At 46.2% G+C, this 13,871-nt stretch overlaps 2 protein-coding genes across 3 annotated transcripts in view; one reads left to right on the forward strand and one right to left on the reverse strand.

Annotated features, from left to right (window-relative positions):
- Window positions 1-385: 385 nt before the first annotated feature.
- TSTD2 (thiosulfate sulfurtransferase like domain containing 2) lies at window positions 386-12,013 on the reverse strand. Of its 2 annotated transcripts, none has more exons than XM_086479803.1 (9): window positions 11,927-12,013; window positions 11,388-11,710; window positions 9,443-9,551; window positions 7,652-7,777; window positions 5,649-5,754; window positions 3,836-3,954; window positions 3,022-3,180; window positions 1,938-2,076; window positions 386-647 (listed from the first exon to the last, which is right to left on the reverse strand). In XM_086479803.1, the coding sequence occupies exons 1-9, from the start codon at window positions 12,011-12,013 to the stop codon at window positions 388-390; spliced, it is 1,428 nt and encodes a 475-aa protein (XP_086335929.1). In that variant the 3' UTR covers window positions 386-387. The 2 variants fall into 2 exon arrangements, with proteins under 2 accessions (XP_086335929.1, XP_086335928.1); XM_086479802.1 differs by having other exon boundaries at window positions 11,388-11,754; window positions 11,893-12,013.
- Window positions 12,014-12,296: 283 nt separating this feature from the next.
- NCBP1 (nuclear cap binding protein subunit 1) overlaps window positions 12,297-13,871 on the forward strand; it is a 31,344-nt gene continuing 29,769 nt past the window's right edge. The window contains exons 1-3 of the mRNA XM_086478975.1: window positions 12,297-12,330; window positions 12,529-12,614; window positions 13,391-13,491. Coding sequence (XP_086335101.1) covers window positions 12,297-12,330; window positions 12,529-12,614; window positions 13,391-13,491 — 221 coding nt within the window. The remainder of the gene's footprint in view (window positions 12,331-12,528; window positions 12,615-13,390; window positions 13,492-13,871) is intronic.

Consider the following 13,871-nt stretch of genomic DNA (forward strand, 5'->3'; position numbering starts at 1 on the left):
ATGCATGATCAATGGAGAGGTCAGACAGATCCATCTCCATGCAGGAGGAAAAGAATGGAAATGTTCTTATGTCTCTTCAGTTTCTTTTGAACTGTGAGCAGCTGTGTCCCATCACACATACTTTGCTCCAGAATCCCCATGGTAGAGGCCACGCTACAAGAGGAATCCTCTAGTGCTGGTGATGGGTTGAGCACTCTGGTAATTTATGGTCAGGTAACAGATGGTTTTCAGGGCATAGTCTAGGCTTAAAGGCAGTGTATGAACAAGACTTTCCAAGCCAACACATTTCACATTTTCATCATTTCCAAACCTAACTGAGTAACAGATAGGGATCTGGTTATAGAAGCCCTTCACATTAGCATGTGCCAGATTAGCTAATGAAACAGCTTAATCTTTTCCTGCATCCAGAGTCCTTTGTGAGACACGTTCAATAGGTACCCTTGGCCGTCTCCTTGTACATTCACATTCCTCCTTAACTGTCTGTCCTGAAGCCCTTGAAGTCACCTTGAGCTCTTTCTCTTGACAAACAGGACAGCAAGCTGTAAGGCCTTTGTTGCGACAACTTGGACATGTCAGGACAAGCTGCCGGCAGTGCTGGCTGGAACAAAGTTTATACTGGTCCCACAGTGTCCCACAGTATCTGCATGCTGGGGGGAGGAGGAAAAGAAAAAGTTAAGACCCACATTGCCCCATCTGTTCCTCTTGCAGAGGGGTCTCCATGGCACCAGGGGGCTGCAATTTCTCATTTAAGTGGCTACCTATTGTGTTCCACATTTTAAATCCTTGCTTTAGCTTGATCTTCTAGAACCTCGTTCATTTTTAAACTTCCAATTTTGGTGTAAAATACTTAGGACAGCTGTCTCTCAGGAGGAGGAAAAAGTGCTCACTAGTGCTTCCTCTAGTTCTGATTAGACAGGTAAGATTCTTGCCGCCAAGAGAAAACAGACATTGCCTGCTGGGGAAGGCGGTGCCATGGGACTTCTGCTCCTAAAAGCAATGGCTTGTGCAGACGGAGTGACATTTGCAGTCCTGACAGAGTCCTTTCACTACATCACACAGGTTTTAACCATTTAGCTGGAAGCTACAGCCCAGTTTAGCTGTACTATCAAGAAGATGCCTATCCCAACACTTCCCCTTGAAACTTCTGTAGGGATAGCTGTGATGTATCCAGAGTGTGTTCTGTTTCTACACCAAGCCAGGCACCTTCAGGATGTATGCCGTAATTGCAGAGAAGGAATGGGAGGTTATGCTCAGAAAGTAAACCACTCAGAGAAAAAAAAAACAGCATTGCTTCCTAAAAAAAGGCTAGAGCCAAATCCCCTCTATTTGTACCTAGCAACTGATAAGAAGAAAACAGGTATTTCATTTGCAATATCTTAAGAGCGACCCAGCCAGAAGACCAACTAAAAGTCACTGAAATTTTACAGGCCACAGAAACTTTTAAAGAATGAAAATAACAAAGTGCTGCAAAGCTTAGTGCCACCACACTCCCAGCGCCTGGCAGTCTGTGCTGATGTTCTGTGAGATTACTGGAGCAGAGAACAGCTGACAGCAGGAGAACTATTTAACACTTCAGTCACTTGGCCAGCCACAGTCGGATCAGCACTGTGGGCAACAAGTGGGTAATGATAGCAGTAGTGCTTGACATACATATTCATAGCTGCAGATTGCTCCTAACAGCGAGCTTTCTGCAGGGGATGATTCCTTTTACTGCTCTGGTTTTAGGGAACTCTGTTTAGTGATCCCCTTTGCTCTCATTTCTGTTTAATGTGTTAAAGCCATAGAGTTGATAATCACCATGAAAAGTGACAGCATTAAAAGATCAAAGTGAGTATGAGGAAGAACTACACAGACCAGTCTGGCTGCCACTATCCTGCACATATGGAAACGATTGCAATAGCTTCCCAGCCTTCTGCACTTACATTATCTAGTCCTACCTGAGATGACATCTTCATTGGAACAAATGGCGTAACGATCATCAAATACAAACAGCTTCCCCCTGTAGAATCCATCTGGAAACTCTTCCAGGTACTTGTGAATTCCACCTTTTAGCTGGTAAACGTCTCTGCACACTGCCTGTTTAAAGCACAGTAGCAGAAAAGCTGAAGGAGACAGCAGCAGTGGTGGTGTGCCACTGTTCCCAAAGCAAATGTAAACACCAGGGGTCAATGAGCAGAAGCAGCAGCTTCTCAGTGACCATCAGATGGCATTACGTGCACTCACAACTCCGGGCAGTGCCACCAGGGATTACTGGGCAGCTCCACAATGCTGGCTTGTTGACATGAACCAAAAGGTGCATTTAATGTTACAGTCAAAAAAAGGCTGGTAACCTCCTCAGCTGAAGGAGATTTCCTGCATCACAGATCAAATGCTTTTGGAACCTCTGTGAACTGGTGCTTATTCTGGTTTTATGTAGTGAGCTGTTAGCAGGAACAATTTCTCAGGGTTCACATTGGTGCAGCAGAGAAAAAAAATCAAGGTTTAAATATCTGGAGAACATACATGTTTGCTGTTACCTTGCTCCTTGAGGGAAGGATCCAAGAGAAGAGTGGGATGAAAAGCACAATTAGAACAATGCAGTGTGCTGGATTTAATTCCACAACACTGGGAAAGCACTGACTGCCTGATTTTCACCACTCTGAGATGCTCAAGCTGCGCAGTAATGACCACACAGCATAACCTAGACAGAGCTTATGGGAACACTGCAGAATGCTCTCAAGCCCTCCTAAAACGCTGCCATAATGGGCAGGGCATTGCTCTTCTCAGAAAGCGGGATATATTATTATTTTCACAGACCAATCACTGCTGTGACGCTAGTCCATGCAGATCATCCTGAGCTGTGTTAAACCACCCACATCCTTGACAGACAGCGTGAGGCAAGTATGCATCAGAGACAGCTATCTCCCCACCTGCTCACTGAGCAGTTTGTGCTCAGTAAGAATTTACCAGCAAAAGAAAAAAAAGCTGCCCTTAAATCAGTCTGAGCTCCCCGCCACTTGTGCCCTCAGAATGACATCTCACCTTGCTCCGTAGGTAAGCAGAGCCTCTTTCACAACGAATCCCTCCTGTGCAGTACATCAGAACACGTTTGTCTTTAAAAAGCTCCAAGTTTTCATCTACATAGCTGGGAAAGTAGCTGAACTTCCTGATATCTGGAGCCAGACAGCCCTGGAAATGCCCCTGCAATAACAACAGATGGCCACGCGACTGGTTACAGCAGTCTTACATGGTAAGGTCTATGCCTTGAACTAGAGAAAGTAACAAACCTTTGGGCCAGAACACTCAGCTCACTGCAGCTGTTTTAGGCAGTTCCTCAGCTTCATTTATACATCAAAATACCTGTTAAAATCTGTAAGAGGATTCTGGACACAGCACATCTCTGCATCCAAGCATAAAAGAGGGAGCTAAGCAGTAGAGAACTGTCAGAGAGAGGATGAGCCACAACAGTGCAGGAGGGCTGGTGAGTGTGACAGCAGGATGACCCTATTCTTTTTAACATATGAGACCAGGCAAAAATGCTGGAAAACATCCTTACAAATTAGGCCACTTTTACTTCAAACTATACGGTATTCACTGCTAATGTCATACGGACCTCTTTGTCTTCTTCCTGCCCCAAGTTGTATAAGCACTTAGCCAGGCAGGCTCCATGCTGAGTTGCTCAGCAGGTCTTCTGCTGCTTGTGTCTAATATTCATTACTAAACTGAACTTCGTACGTATTACAGTCAATCTGGAATATGGAATCTCTTCTTCTAGTAAGGTTACACCCTCACAATGTGAAATGCTTCCCCCCCAGCACCTGTAACACACTGCAAGAAGCAGGCAAACAACACTTACTATTTTACTTTCATAGAAGTTCCTACAGTCCAGCAAGATGGTATCGCTTTGTCCTTGCCTGGCCTGAGACAAATACTGTTCTACTTCTCTATGAAATTCCTGAGGGGACAAATGGATTCCTTTAACAGAAAAAAAAAAAAAAAAAAAAAAAGGAAAAAATAAAAAGGAAAAAGGAAAAAAAAAAAAAATAAAAATAAGAGAGAGAAGTGAGAAGCAAAACTACAAAACAATGTTACATATGATCTTGATGATCCTGATTCTCAGATCTCGTCAGATTTCCAAACTAAAAGTTTCTGTGACGGTTCACAGACTTTTCATCACAATTCAACCAGCCAAGTTTACCCACGTTTGGCTTCCTGTTGGCAAATGAAAGAAAACACAGCACTGTTCCACACAACAGCAGCAGCAGCAGACAGGAGCCTGTCTCTGTGATGTTTGTTACATCCCCCTGCCAACTCTTACAGTTGTAAAAGAAAGAGTCAACAATGTTTCCTTTCCCTTTGCTCATCTGTCATTACATTTGGAGGCACAGAAGTGTACAAAAATCCAATTTTTCAATGAAACTCTTCTCCGTTCATAAAAATTGAAAATTTCCATAAACATGTATTACTTTCAATACAACTTCAATTTACATAAAGTTTCTCAGTTTTCAGGTTGCTCAGGACTCCCAGCCTACTGAAAAACAAAAAAAAAGTCCCCCACCAAAATCTCTTACCTTATTAAAAAAATAACCCTACAAGCAACCTGCCAGAGTAATAGGAACCTTCTCCATAAAACACTATAAAATAGGAGGAAAAAGGAAAAAAAAAAAGAAAAGAAATATCCAGACAGACATCCCACAAACTGCCAAAAGATGAGGAAAAAAATAATCCTTTGCCAAAACCACAAAAAGATACTGTAGAAATTTACCACCAACAAAACATTTTGGTGTGAAAAAAAGCCCCAAACTGCCCTGCTAATTCCTATTTATTGCGCTCCTGCTTACCACCTATGTAAGTGTCCTCATAGCAGATGCATAGCCAGTAATAACTTATTAGGCATAATCCATTCTAAGCAGCTACAGGTAGCAGAAAACAAATGCAGCCTGTGTGGCATGAACGTGACACAGAACTTGGCTCTGCTTTAGTGTAAAAGGCAGGAGCATGGCTGCTAACTTCAACACAAGTAAAGCCAAGTCATCAGTCCCCTACATAGGAACATGTACCTACTCTACTATAAGCAGGATTCTAGCATTTTCTAAAAAAACAAAAAAAAAACAACAAAAAAGCTCTCAGCATCCACAGCACCAGAATCCACTGGATCCAATGCTTTCTTGTTTCTACACAACTTGGTTCTTACTGCAAGTTAACAACAAGAAAGCATTGGAGCTCTTTATGTAGTATCATTTCTGAGCAGTCTCAAGCACCTACAGAATATTTAGAACAAATATGAATACATTCATGCATTGAAGTGTCTTTCCTAACCATCATACATACTTTCACCTCACATCTGCCTCTAGCAGGTGTCCAATGACTTACTCCCTGGCTAAAGCACAAGGTATGTCCCTACCCCAAACCAAGGTAACTGCTTGATGTCATTTGAACTATTACTGTTTTCCACAAAACAGAAAGTTAATTCTAAAGTTTTTTGAGGCAGCTAAACATTTAACAAACCAAAACCTGGGCCAGCAAATTCCCTGCACCAGTAACTTCTGACTACCAGTAAGAAATCAATTTCTGTATCAACTTCTCCTGTGTCCTGGCCACTGTGCTGAAGAAAATGTTTTTGATGAAGGTACTTGATTCTTCACTTACCTCTCACTTGGGTAACTTACCAGTTTCTTTGTAAGACACTATCTTTGGATCAATGCCCATAGGTACAATTTCTTTGAATACTCCAACTCGAAGGTCTGGGAAACAGTGAGCTCCTCCTGCACTGCTCTAGGAAATTAAACACAAAAACAATCTCCCAAAATTTGCTAGGTATCAAGATTAAAATTACCCACTCACTTTAATTTCTACAGCTTACTAGAATATGAAAGTGTCTTGGTGGCTGAAGGAAAGAAATGTCTCTCCCACGTAAATCCACAGTCTAAATCCTGAGGTTTAGGCAGTGGACCTCTACCACAACCTGGCAGACAAGTGTCTTAGGCCCAATGACTACTCTGCAGGCGAGACAGGTACCATTTAACGTGAGGTGTGGGGTCACTGAGGACTGGGAAGGAGAACAGGTCTTAGTCAGAAACAATATGACTAGCATCTATCATGAGAAAGTGAAGGCCTGTATAGAGCGTGCCGACCTTGACTGGAATATTAAATAACCTCCTCCAGTAACGGATCACGTTGATGCATCTGGGCTCTATGGTTCTCTTCAGGCCCTCTGATGCCTGACACCAGCACAGCTAGGCCTCCAGTCACGACATGTGCAATGCAAACAGCAGTGGTTCATGGGCGTGAAAGAGACATATGGGAGGTCAGCCAGGCTCAAGACTTGTTAACAGTGGAGTCCGACACCCCCCAAACTCAAGCACAGGATTTCCCTTTTGGAGGTCTCAGCAAGCTCTTTTTGGTAAGCACTCCCACTGCAGGTGACAGGAAGTGACAATTTCTGCAGAGCTGAACCTGAAACATGGCTTAGGCACCATCCAGCATATAAACTCTCAAACAAAAATTCAGTGCTGTGCAGCACTGTCCCAGCTATCACAGAAATCAGTCTGCAGCAACCGCAGTGGCTGAATAGTTTCATAGCCCCAAGCACAATTTTCATTCCTCTATGACCATGCCTTCATGGCACAGGGACCTGAAGCCCCCACTTACCTGGGTATACAGCATGCAGAGGAACTGTGAGACAGAAAAATACCATCATGTTCTAATGCATGAACGTTGATGACCAAAGATCACACAGGGCTGGAGGTTTTGCCAAGGTCAAGGTAAAATTCCATCCCGGTTCTGTCTTTGCACCTACACATGACTCTTAACTATCAGGTCACATTACTCTTGAAATTCAGCCAAGCACAACAGACAGTTAAAAAGCTAAAACTGAATCAGCACTGCAGCTCTACATGGGATTTGAGTTTCACAAGTTTCACTAACTCCTTTGATCTAGCTATTTATAGGGGGGGGGGATATCAGTATTCCCTACAAATAAAACTCTGCGGAAAAGAAAAATACTATAAAAGCAGCAGCTTTCCTTCCTCACAGAGAAACCACTACCTATTATGCTGAGGCAGCAAAAGCCTACCAGAATGCCACACAGTGCCAGCCACAGCTGCCATCGCCATCTGAAGACAGCACATATGCTCAGGCTCAAGCAGAAGTCAGCACCTCTCCCTCCAGTCAGGCACTAACTGGAGCACAGAGAAACCTGTGTATTTTCTCTAGAAATCATCCAATTCATGGAACTGACACTGGACACCAAAGCCTGCATGAACCTAAACCAGCAGGCTTCTAGGCAAGGATCTCAAATCAGGGTGAAGAGGAGAGCATGGGAATAGTTTACTAGGGTAAGTGTACATTGTGATGCCTTGGTTTTGGCAGTCAAGTTGGAGTAAAAGCTTGTTGAAGAATGGTGGGGCTGAAACACATTCCCACATTCACCTGTATGGGGGGCTCTGGAGATGCACCCATAGCTGCCAAACCTTGCAGGCAGCTGCTATGACGGCTCATGATCACTGCTACTGCTGGTGAAAACCGGCAGAGAGCGCTCCTTGGCTTAGACCAGTGCTGGAAAAGCAGAACTGCTAGAGCTGAAGTAATACTATCAAGAAACAATGGGCTTACTTCTCAAAAATCAAACATCCTGCATTGACAACACATGTGTAGAAATTTATTTTAATACCTTGAAATCCTCTTGACACAAAATGTCTTTGAACAAAGGCTGGGAAAGCATAACTTCAATGTAGAGACTGGTTGCTACTTTGCTTCCACCAACTGTTCCATTAATCCCTTCTGAAGCAACTCGTACCTAGAAGGCAAGAGGAGAAGCTGGCACTAAAGCTTAGAAACACCAAAAATAGATCACAGTAAAATTAGCAAAATATGACTGGGTGACAATAGGCAGACACAGAAGTTATGTTCAGAAAAGAGAATACTGAGGAAGGAAGGAAAAGATGGTTATACTAAAGTTGAACATAAAGAAGACAGTAAATAAAACAGGAATAAAACCCCAGTAATCACTTTTGAGCCATTTCAGAAGAATGACATCAAAACAGTCAGAAAAGCTTCTGCAATAGAGAAATGCTAACTGGTTTAATGCAGTCAGCATTAAAATTCCCCCTGGAAGTCCGCTCAGGAACAACAATGGGATTGTGCACAATGACTCATACAGCCAAAAGGAAAATGTGAATATGCATAATATTGTATCTAATATTACATTGCAGTGTGAGTCATTTTGTCTCCAGCACTGACAAATGAACAAAAACCCTGAAGGGGTAAAAAAAAAAAAAAAAAAATATATATATATATAAAAGGCAAGGGAAAAAACAACTGGTTGAGAAGGCAAATGCTGTATTGGATATTTAAAAAAAATAAAATAAAATTTGAGAAGAATACCAACCACCAGACAAGATACCTGAGCAAAAAATAGAAGTGAATGTGTCGGGACATTTCACTGCCAGACCTGTGCTGATATAGAACAGGGAAGGTGCCTACCATTAGCAGACAAAAAGAAGCTACTAGGAAGACAAGTCAAATATAAAAGTAGTCTCCTGTTCCAAGTCACCTTCTCGAAAATTCCTTCTCCCCACAGATAGTCTAGAAACATCAGCTTCGTGAAGCTAAAATTCACCTTTGCCCACAGCCTCATGAGGCCAGCTAGATGAGCCAGCTCACCTCCTTGGGCTAGTCTGCCAGGAACAAAAAGAACCAAGACTCTATGCAGAAATGAGCACTGCTGTCTTATGGTGTGGTCTAAGGTGTCAGTTGCCCGTCTCATTCCTGACAGTATGGATTACAGCTTGGTGTGGCGATTCTGACGAGAAGACCACTGCGCATCAAGGAGTTAACGATACACATAACTGGAGTTAACCTGAGCAAGCCCAGACCCATGCTGCACAGCGCTGCACCTCCAGGCTGCGTTGTGCTGTAGCCACAGGATAAACCCAGCCCGATAATGCTTACAGAGACGCCTGCATGCAGCTCCCTGTTGATAGCAGTGATTATGACACCTGTGTGGCCCTCACCTTTATCTAAAAGGGCATGAAGAAGTTCTCATGGGAATACCTTTCTGTTTGACAGCAGGAATGGTGAAAAGACTTGCTTTCTTGTAAAAAAAAAAAAAAACAAAAAGTAACATTTTGGATGATGAAAATGGGGTAACCCTTGCAAGGACGGCGTCTGCACACTGGGCTGTGCACGGACCGGAGGGTTACTCAAAGCTGCACAAGTTGGGGTTCCCAGCATCAAAAGGGATATAAGATTATCTGTATTATTTTCTTTTTCTTTGTAGCATTAGCTCTTAAGTAGCATTTTAAATGATACTTTACAGAGTCTGAGTGCCTTTCTTAACAGGATCTTGACAGACTAGCACATCCTGGTGCAAAACACTTGGTTCTCTGCACAGTCTATCGTCCTGCACTAGGCAAAGATGATGCCTTTTTGTTAGGAATACAAGCATTGCTTGAAACCTTACCTTGCCAGTGAGATGTAGATGCTGGCACAGAGCCTTTTGCCAAGCACAGAGTTTCTCTGGATCCTTCACCTCACAGTAACAGTAATACAGAAGTACTTCTCCCACCTTGCTGTCCATAGCGTGGCAAAGATGAACAAATAAGAAAAGGACGTTAGGGTTGAAAGCATAAGAATATACTATTAGCAGTAACCACTGAAAAAGCAGACAATTTTATTCTGGCAGATGCAGGGAAAAACCCAAAACAAAACCACCAACAAACTTTGGAGGGATTAGCACTGCTGGCTTTGATTTATTTAAAAGAGAAAGAATATGAACCAAGAAAAGCTCTGGGACTGGTTACAAAATGGACTCATCTGTGCTGCATGGGACATCTCTGCCAGTGGCCTCCTGTGTGCTCCACTCAAGTTTCTCTCAACACACAGGACTTAAGAACTGCTGTTTTCTGTACACACACGTGTCCCATTAAATGCTTAATTTGACAAACTTGCACTTGAAAATTCAACTGCTTAATCTATCTAAATTTAAAAGGCCAAAATTTTCAGTGAGATTGTGTAAGAGTTGGTCCAGAAAACAGCACTGTCTCAACCTTGTCATCACGGATATGGACAATAAGGTACCCCAAAAGTGAGGCTAACATCTTGATACGAGTCTGCAGCGGCCTGCCTGAGCCGTAGTTGCTGATCCTGGGAATGGAATGCCAGGCTTGTAAGGTCATTACGCCCTGGACAGAGCAAGGATGAGAGCTGTATCTGGCAGGAAACAGCAAAAGGATAGAGATGCTGCTATCTGCTTCTCCCTTCTAGAAACCTTGTGGGGGAGATAACAGCCGAAGGAGGGAGCCTTGCGGAGGCAAGACGGCTCTGTTTTGGCTCAAGAGTGCTGTGCTGTTCTCTGGTGCCAGGGACGAGCCTGAGAACCGTTATCAAGAAGGATCGATCAGCATCGATGGAGCCAAGAAGAGGCGGAGATACAGAGGAGGAGCAAGGGGTGCTATTTGGCATACAAAGGGGCTCCTCAGCACCCAACCTTTGGAAGCTTTCCCCACCAAGGATCATGACGATCGTTAGGACGGGCAGGACGCTGCCTGGACCTGGGACCATAGGGACGCCTTGGACCCGCAGTGGTAGCTATCAATCTCCTTCCTCTTTTCACTTTACTTTTCCCTTTCCTTTCACCCTCCTTACCTATTGCACGCTGCTGTACGGGCAAACAATAAAGTTTCACTGTCTGATTGTAGCAAACTCCTTTGGTGTGGTCGCCTTAATTTTGCACTTCGAGATCACAGCGAACGAACCATCACGAGTCCACTGAGTGGATGGTGATAGACTGCGTGCATCAGCACTCTGAGCAGCACAAGCCAAACTCTCACAATTAGAAATATTTTCATGAACCTGCTTATTCATAACTAACCAGCCCTTAAGGTAGCTGAACAAGCAGAGTAAAGGGACCTGCGCAGAGCATACCCTGCTGCTCTATTCTCTTCTGTTACGGTTCTTCCTTCCTTATAGATTTAAGTCATCAAGTAACACCTGTACAGGTCTGCTTTAACAATGTGGGATGATACAGCTCTGCCGGTTCAATCCTCCTTAGTTCCCCCCTTTACCATCAAAAAAAATGCAGCATATCTACTTCTTCATCAGCACAGCAGTAATTTGCATGTTTTGTACAGGTGTGAGCAGTTCTGAAAGGAATTCAAATAAACGAAGTGACTCCTGGAGGATACCTGCACCTGTTGACCTAACAAAGTATCTCAGGAAGGTATCCAAAGCATTTGAAGATCTAAAGGAATATCAGGGAAGAGTCTTTCTGGATCTTCAAGTGCCACTTGACTGAACTTCATGGAAAGAAAATGTAGCACTGTCAGAATATCATGTAAAGTGTAAGCAGCCCAACACCCTACTCCCGGGCAGTACCAGACCTCCAAACTGCTGAGGGACTTTCTTACCTTGTCAGATCATCATAACTAACGTGGCTTGTGTCTGGAAGCATACAGGAGATCTCGGGACTGCTACAAGAGTGCCTGTTTAGCCCGTCGGCATTGGCCGCAGGAGCCGGGCCGCTCAAGGGGCTTACTTCGGCAGCTGCCTGCTCTGCAGCCAGCCCTGCCTGCTGCCCGACGTCTCTGCCGTGCTGCAAAGCCACATGCCTATGAATGCCCGACAGCTCTTCAAACGCCTGACGGCAGCACCGCCACCGCACGCCCTCTCCGCCGGCGGGACATCGGCCTGTGGCCGGCACCTCCTTTGCCTTGACGAACTGGGAGAAGGCCTGAAACGCACCACAAGCGCCACCCGTTACCAGCGCTCCCGCTGCTGCCCGGGACACGTCCCCCCCCCTCCCCGCCCCGGACCGGGAGACCGGCCCCGACATCCACCGCGGGCCACCCGGCGAGACGCCGGCCCCCTCCCCTCGACCCGCGGGTGGCTGCTCCCGCCGGCGGCGCCAGCAGCGGGCCTCAGACCCGGGCGCCCGGCACCGACCCACCTTCCTCCGGGCGAAGGCGCGCCGCTTCCTGGCGGCGACCGCCTCGGCCGCGGCGCTGCCGGGCGGCGGCCCCTCTCCCGGCACCATCTCCGCCTGCGGGCGGGGCCCCTGTCGCCCGGGGAGCGCCCGGTTCCCCCTCCGCGCCGGGGCCCGCCACGCCGCCCGGCCCCACGCGCCGGAAGTCCTCCGGCCCGCGCGCGCGCGCCAGAAAGCGGCGAGCAGCGAGGCGCCGCGCCGCGCGCCCTCTGTCCCGGAAGCAGAGGTGCGGCGGGCCGGAAGCGGGCGGCGGAAGGAGCGCGCTCCCCTCTGGCCCGCGCGAGGCGCCCCGGCTCCCCGCCGCTCCCCGCCTCGCCCCTCCTCGCCTCCCGCCATGTCGCGGCGGCGGCACAGCGACGACAGTGACGGTGAGCGCCGCTGTGTCCTCCCGCCGGCTGCGCACCCCCCCCCTCCCCCATCCACACCTGCGGCTCCGAGGTGGCGGGGGCGGTGCAGGCCGGGCCGGACCGGACCGATCCGCCGCGGGAGGAGGGTTTGGGTGGGATGGATGGAGGGCGGGGTGGGGGCTCTCCGTCAGTAACGGTGTGCTCGGTGTGTTTGATCAGGGCAGCCCCATAAGAGGCGGAGGACGTCTGAGCCGTCGGAGATCGAGGAGAGGCTCGAGTCGCTCATCTGCAGGGTGGGAGAGAAGGTAGGCGGGCCGCCTCCCGGCCGGGCACCGCGCAGCCGCTCGGCAAAGTTAAAGTGTGGGGCTTGGAGGTTTCCCCCACGCCCCTTTCTGTGTGTTGGGTGTTAGTGGTTCGTATGTAGTAACCATCCAAAAAAAAAAAAAGAAAGGTGTTTTTTTTTAATGAGATAGTTGGAAAGTTGTCAGCTTTTACAAAACCACGTGCTAAAACGGACAGATGTCGGAGTAGTAGTGTTTTATCTTCCAAGCAATGGTAGACAGCCAGTGAATAGTTACTGCTTCCCCTTTGCAGCTTCGCTGGTTCCAGTCCGCTGAGGGTGTGGAGGAGTTAACTTGGTCTGCCTGTGGCACAGGCTTCAAGTCCTGACAGGATAGGAGGCCGATAGGAAGCGGGGGTGTAAAAGGCGAAGAATAAAAACAATGGTGCACCGAAAAACAAATCGGGAAGGCTTCTGTTTCATGCTGTATCAATAATCAAGGCTTAATCACCTTACCAAGATGTCTCTGCAGCACTGTTAGAGCTTGCATCCCGGGGAGCAAGTTCGTTACGAGGGAGGTGGGTGATCGGGTGCAGCTCTTCTGAGGAGTAGCAGCTCCTTCTTTCAGGCAAGTGAGAGCGGTCCCTTAATGCTAACGGAACTGAATTGTTGCTCTGAAAAAGGAGGTGACATAAAAGGATGCTCTCGCCCAACTTCCTTGTTTTCCACATGAGAGTCAGGGGCTAGTTTGTTTTGCTGGGTTGATGATTAAACTTTTTTTTTTTATGCTTTTTATTTTAGAGTAATTCATCTTTGGAGAGCAACTTGGAGGGCCTAGCTGGTGTTTTGGAAGCTGATCTGCCAAATTACAAAAGCAAGATACTAAGAATACTATGTACAGTGTACGTATACAGGAGTTCTGGGAATCTGGGAGGTGCTTTCTTTTCTGTGCATAAGTTCAAGTGTTCAAGGTAGTTTAAATGCCAAGAATGGCTTTAGTTCCTGATGCTGTTATAGCATAGAGTTTGGAGTTTGTTTTGCTACAAACAAAAGAAATAGAGGAATAAGCTTACTACGTACTAGGTATAATTCAGGGAAAATACCTCTTTACATTACTTTTGCATTACATTACTGACTTGAAACATGTGCAAAGGCTCAAAGCAGATAGAAGAAACCTGAGCCGCTCTTTAGTAGCAATGATAACACGGTGATGCTGGGTAATACCCTGTTTCCCAATTAAATGCTTAAGAGCACCAAAGCTATTGGCTGGTAACACTTCCTA

The sequence above is a fragment of the Leptosomus discolor genome, chromosome Z (assembly GCF_034619465.1).
Source record: "Leptosomus discolor isolate bLepDis1 chromosome Z, bLepDis1.hap2, whole genome shotgun sequence".
Taxonomy (NCBI): Eukaryota; Metazoa; Chordata; class Aves; order Leptosomiformes; family Leptosomidae; genus Leptosomus; species Leptosomus discolor.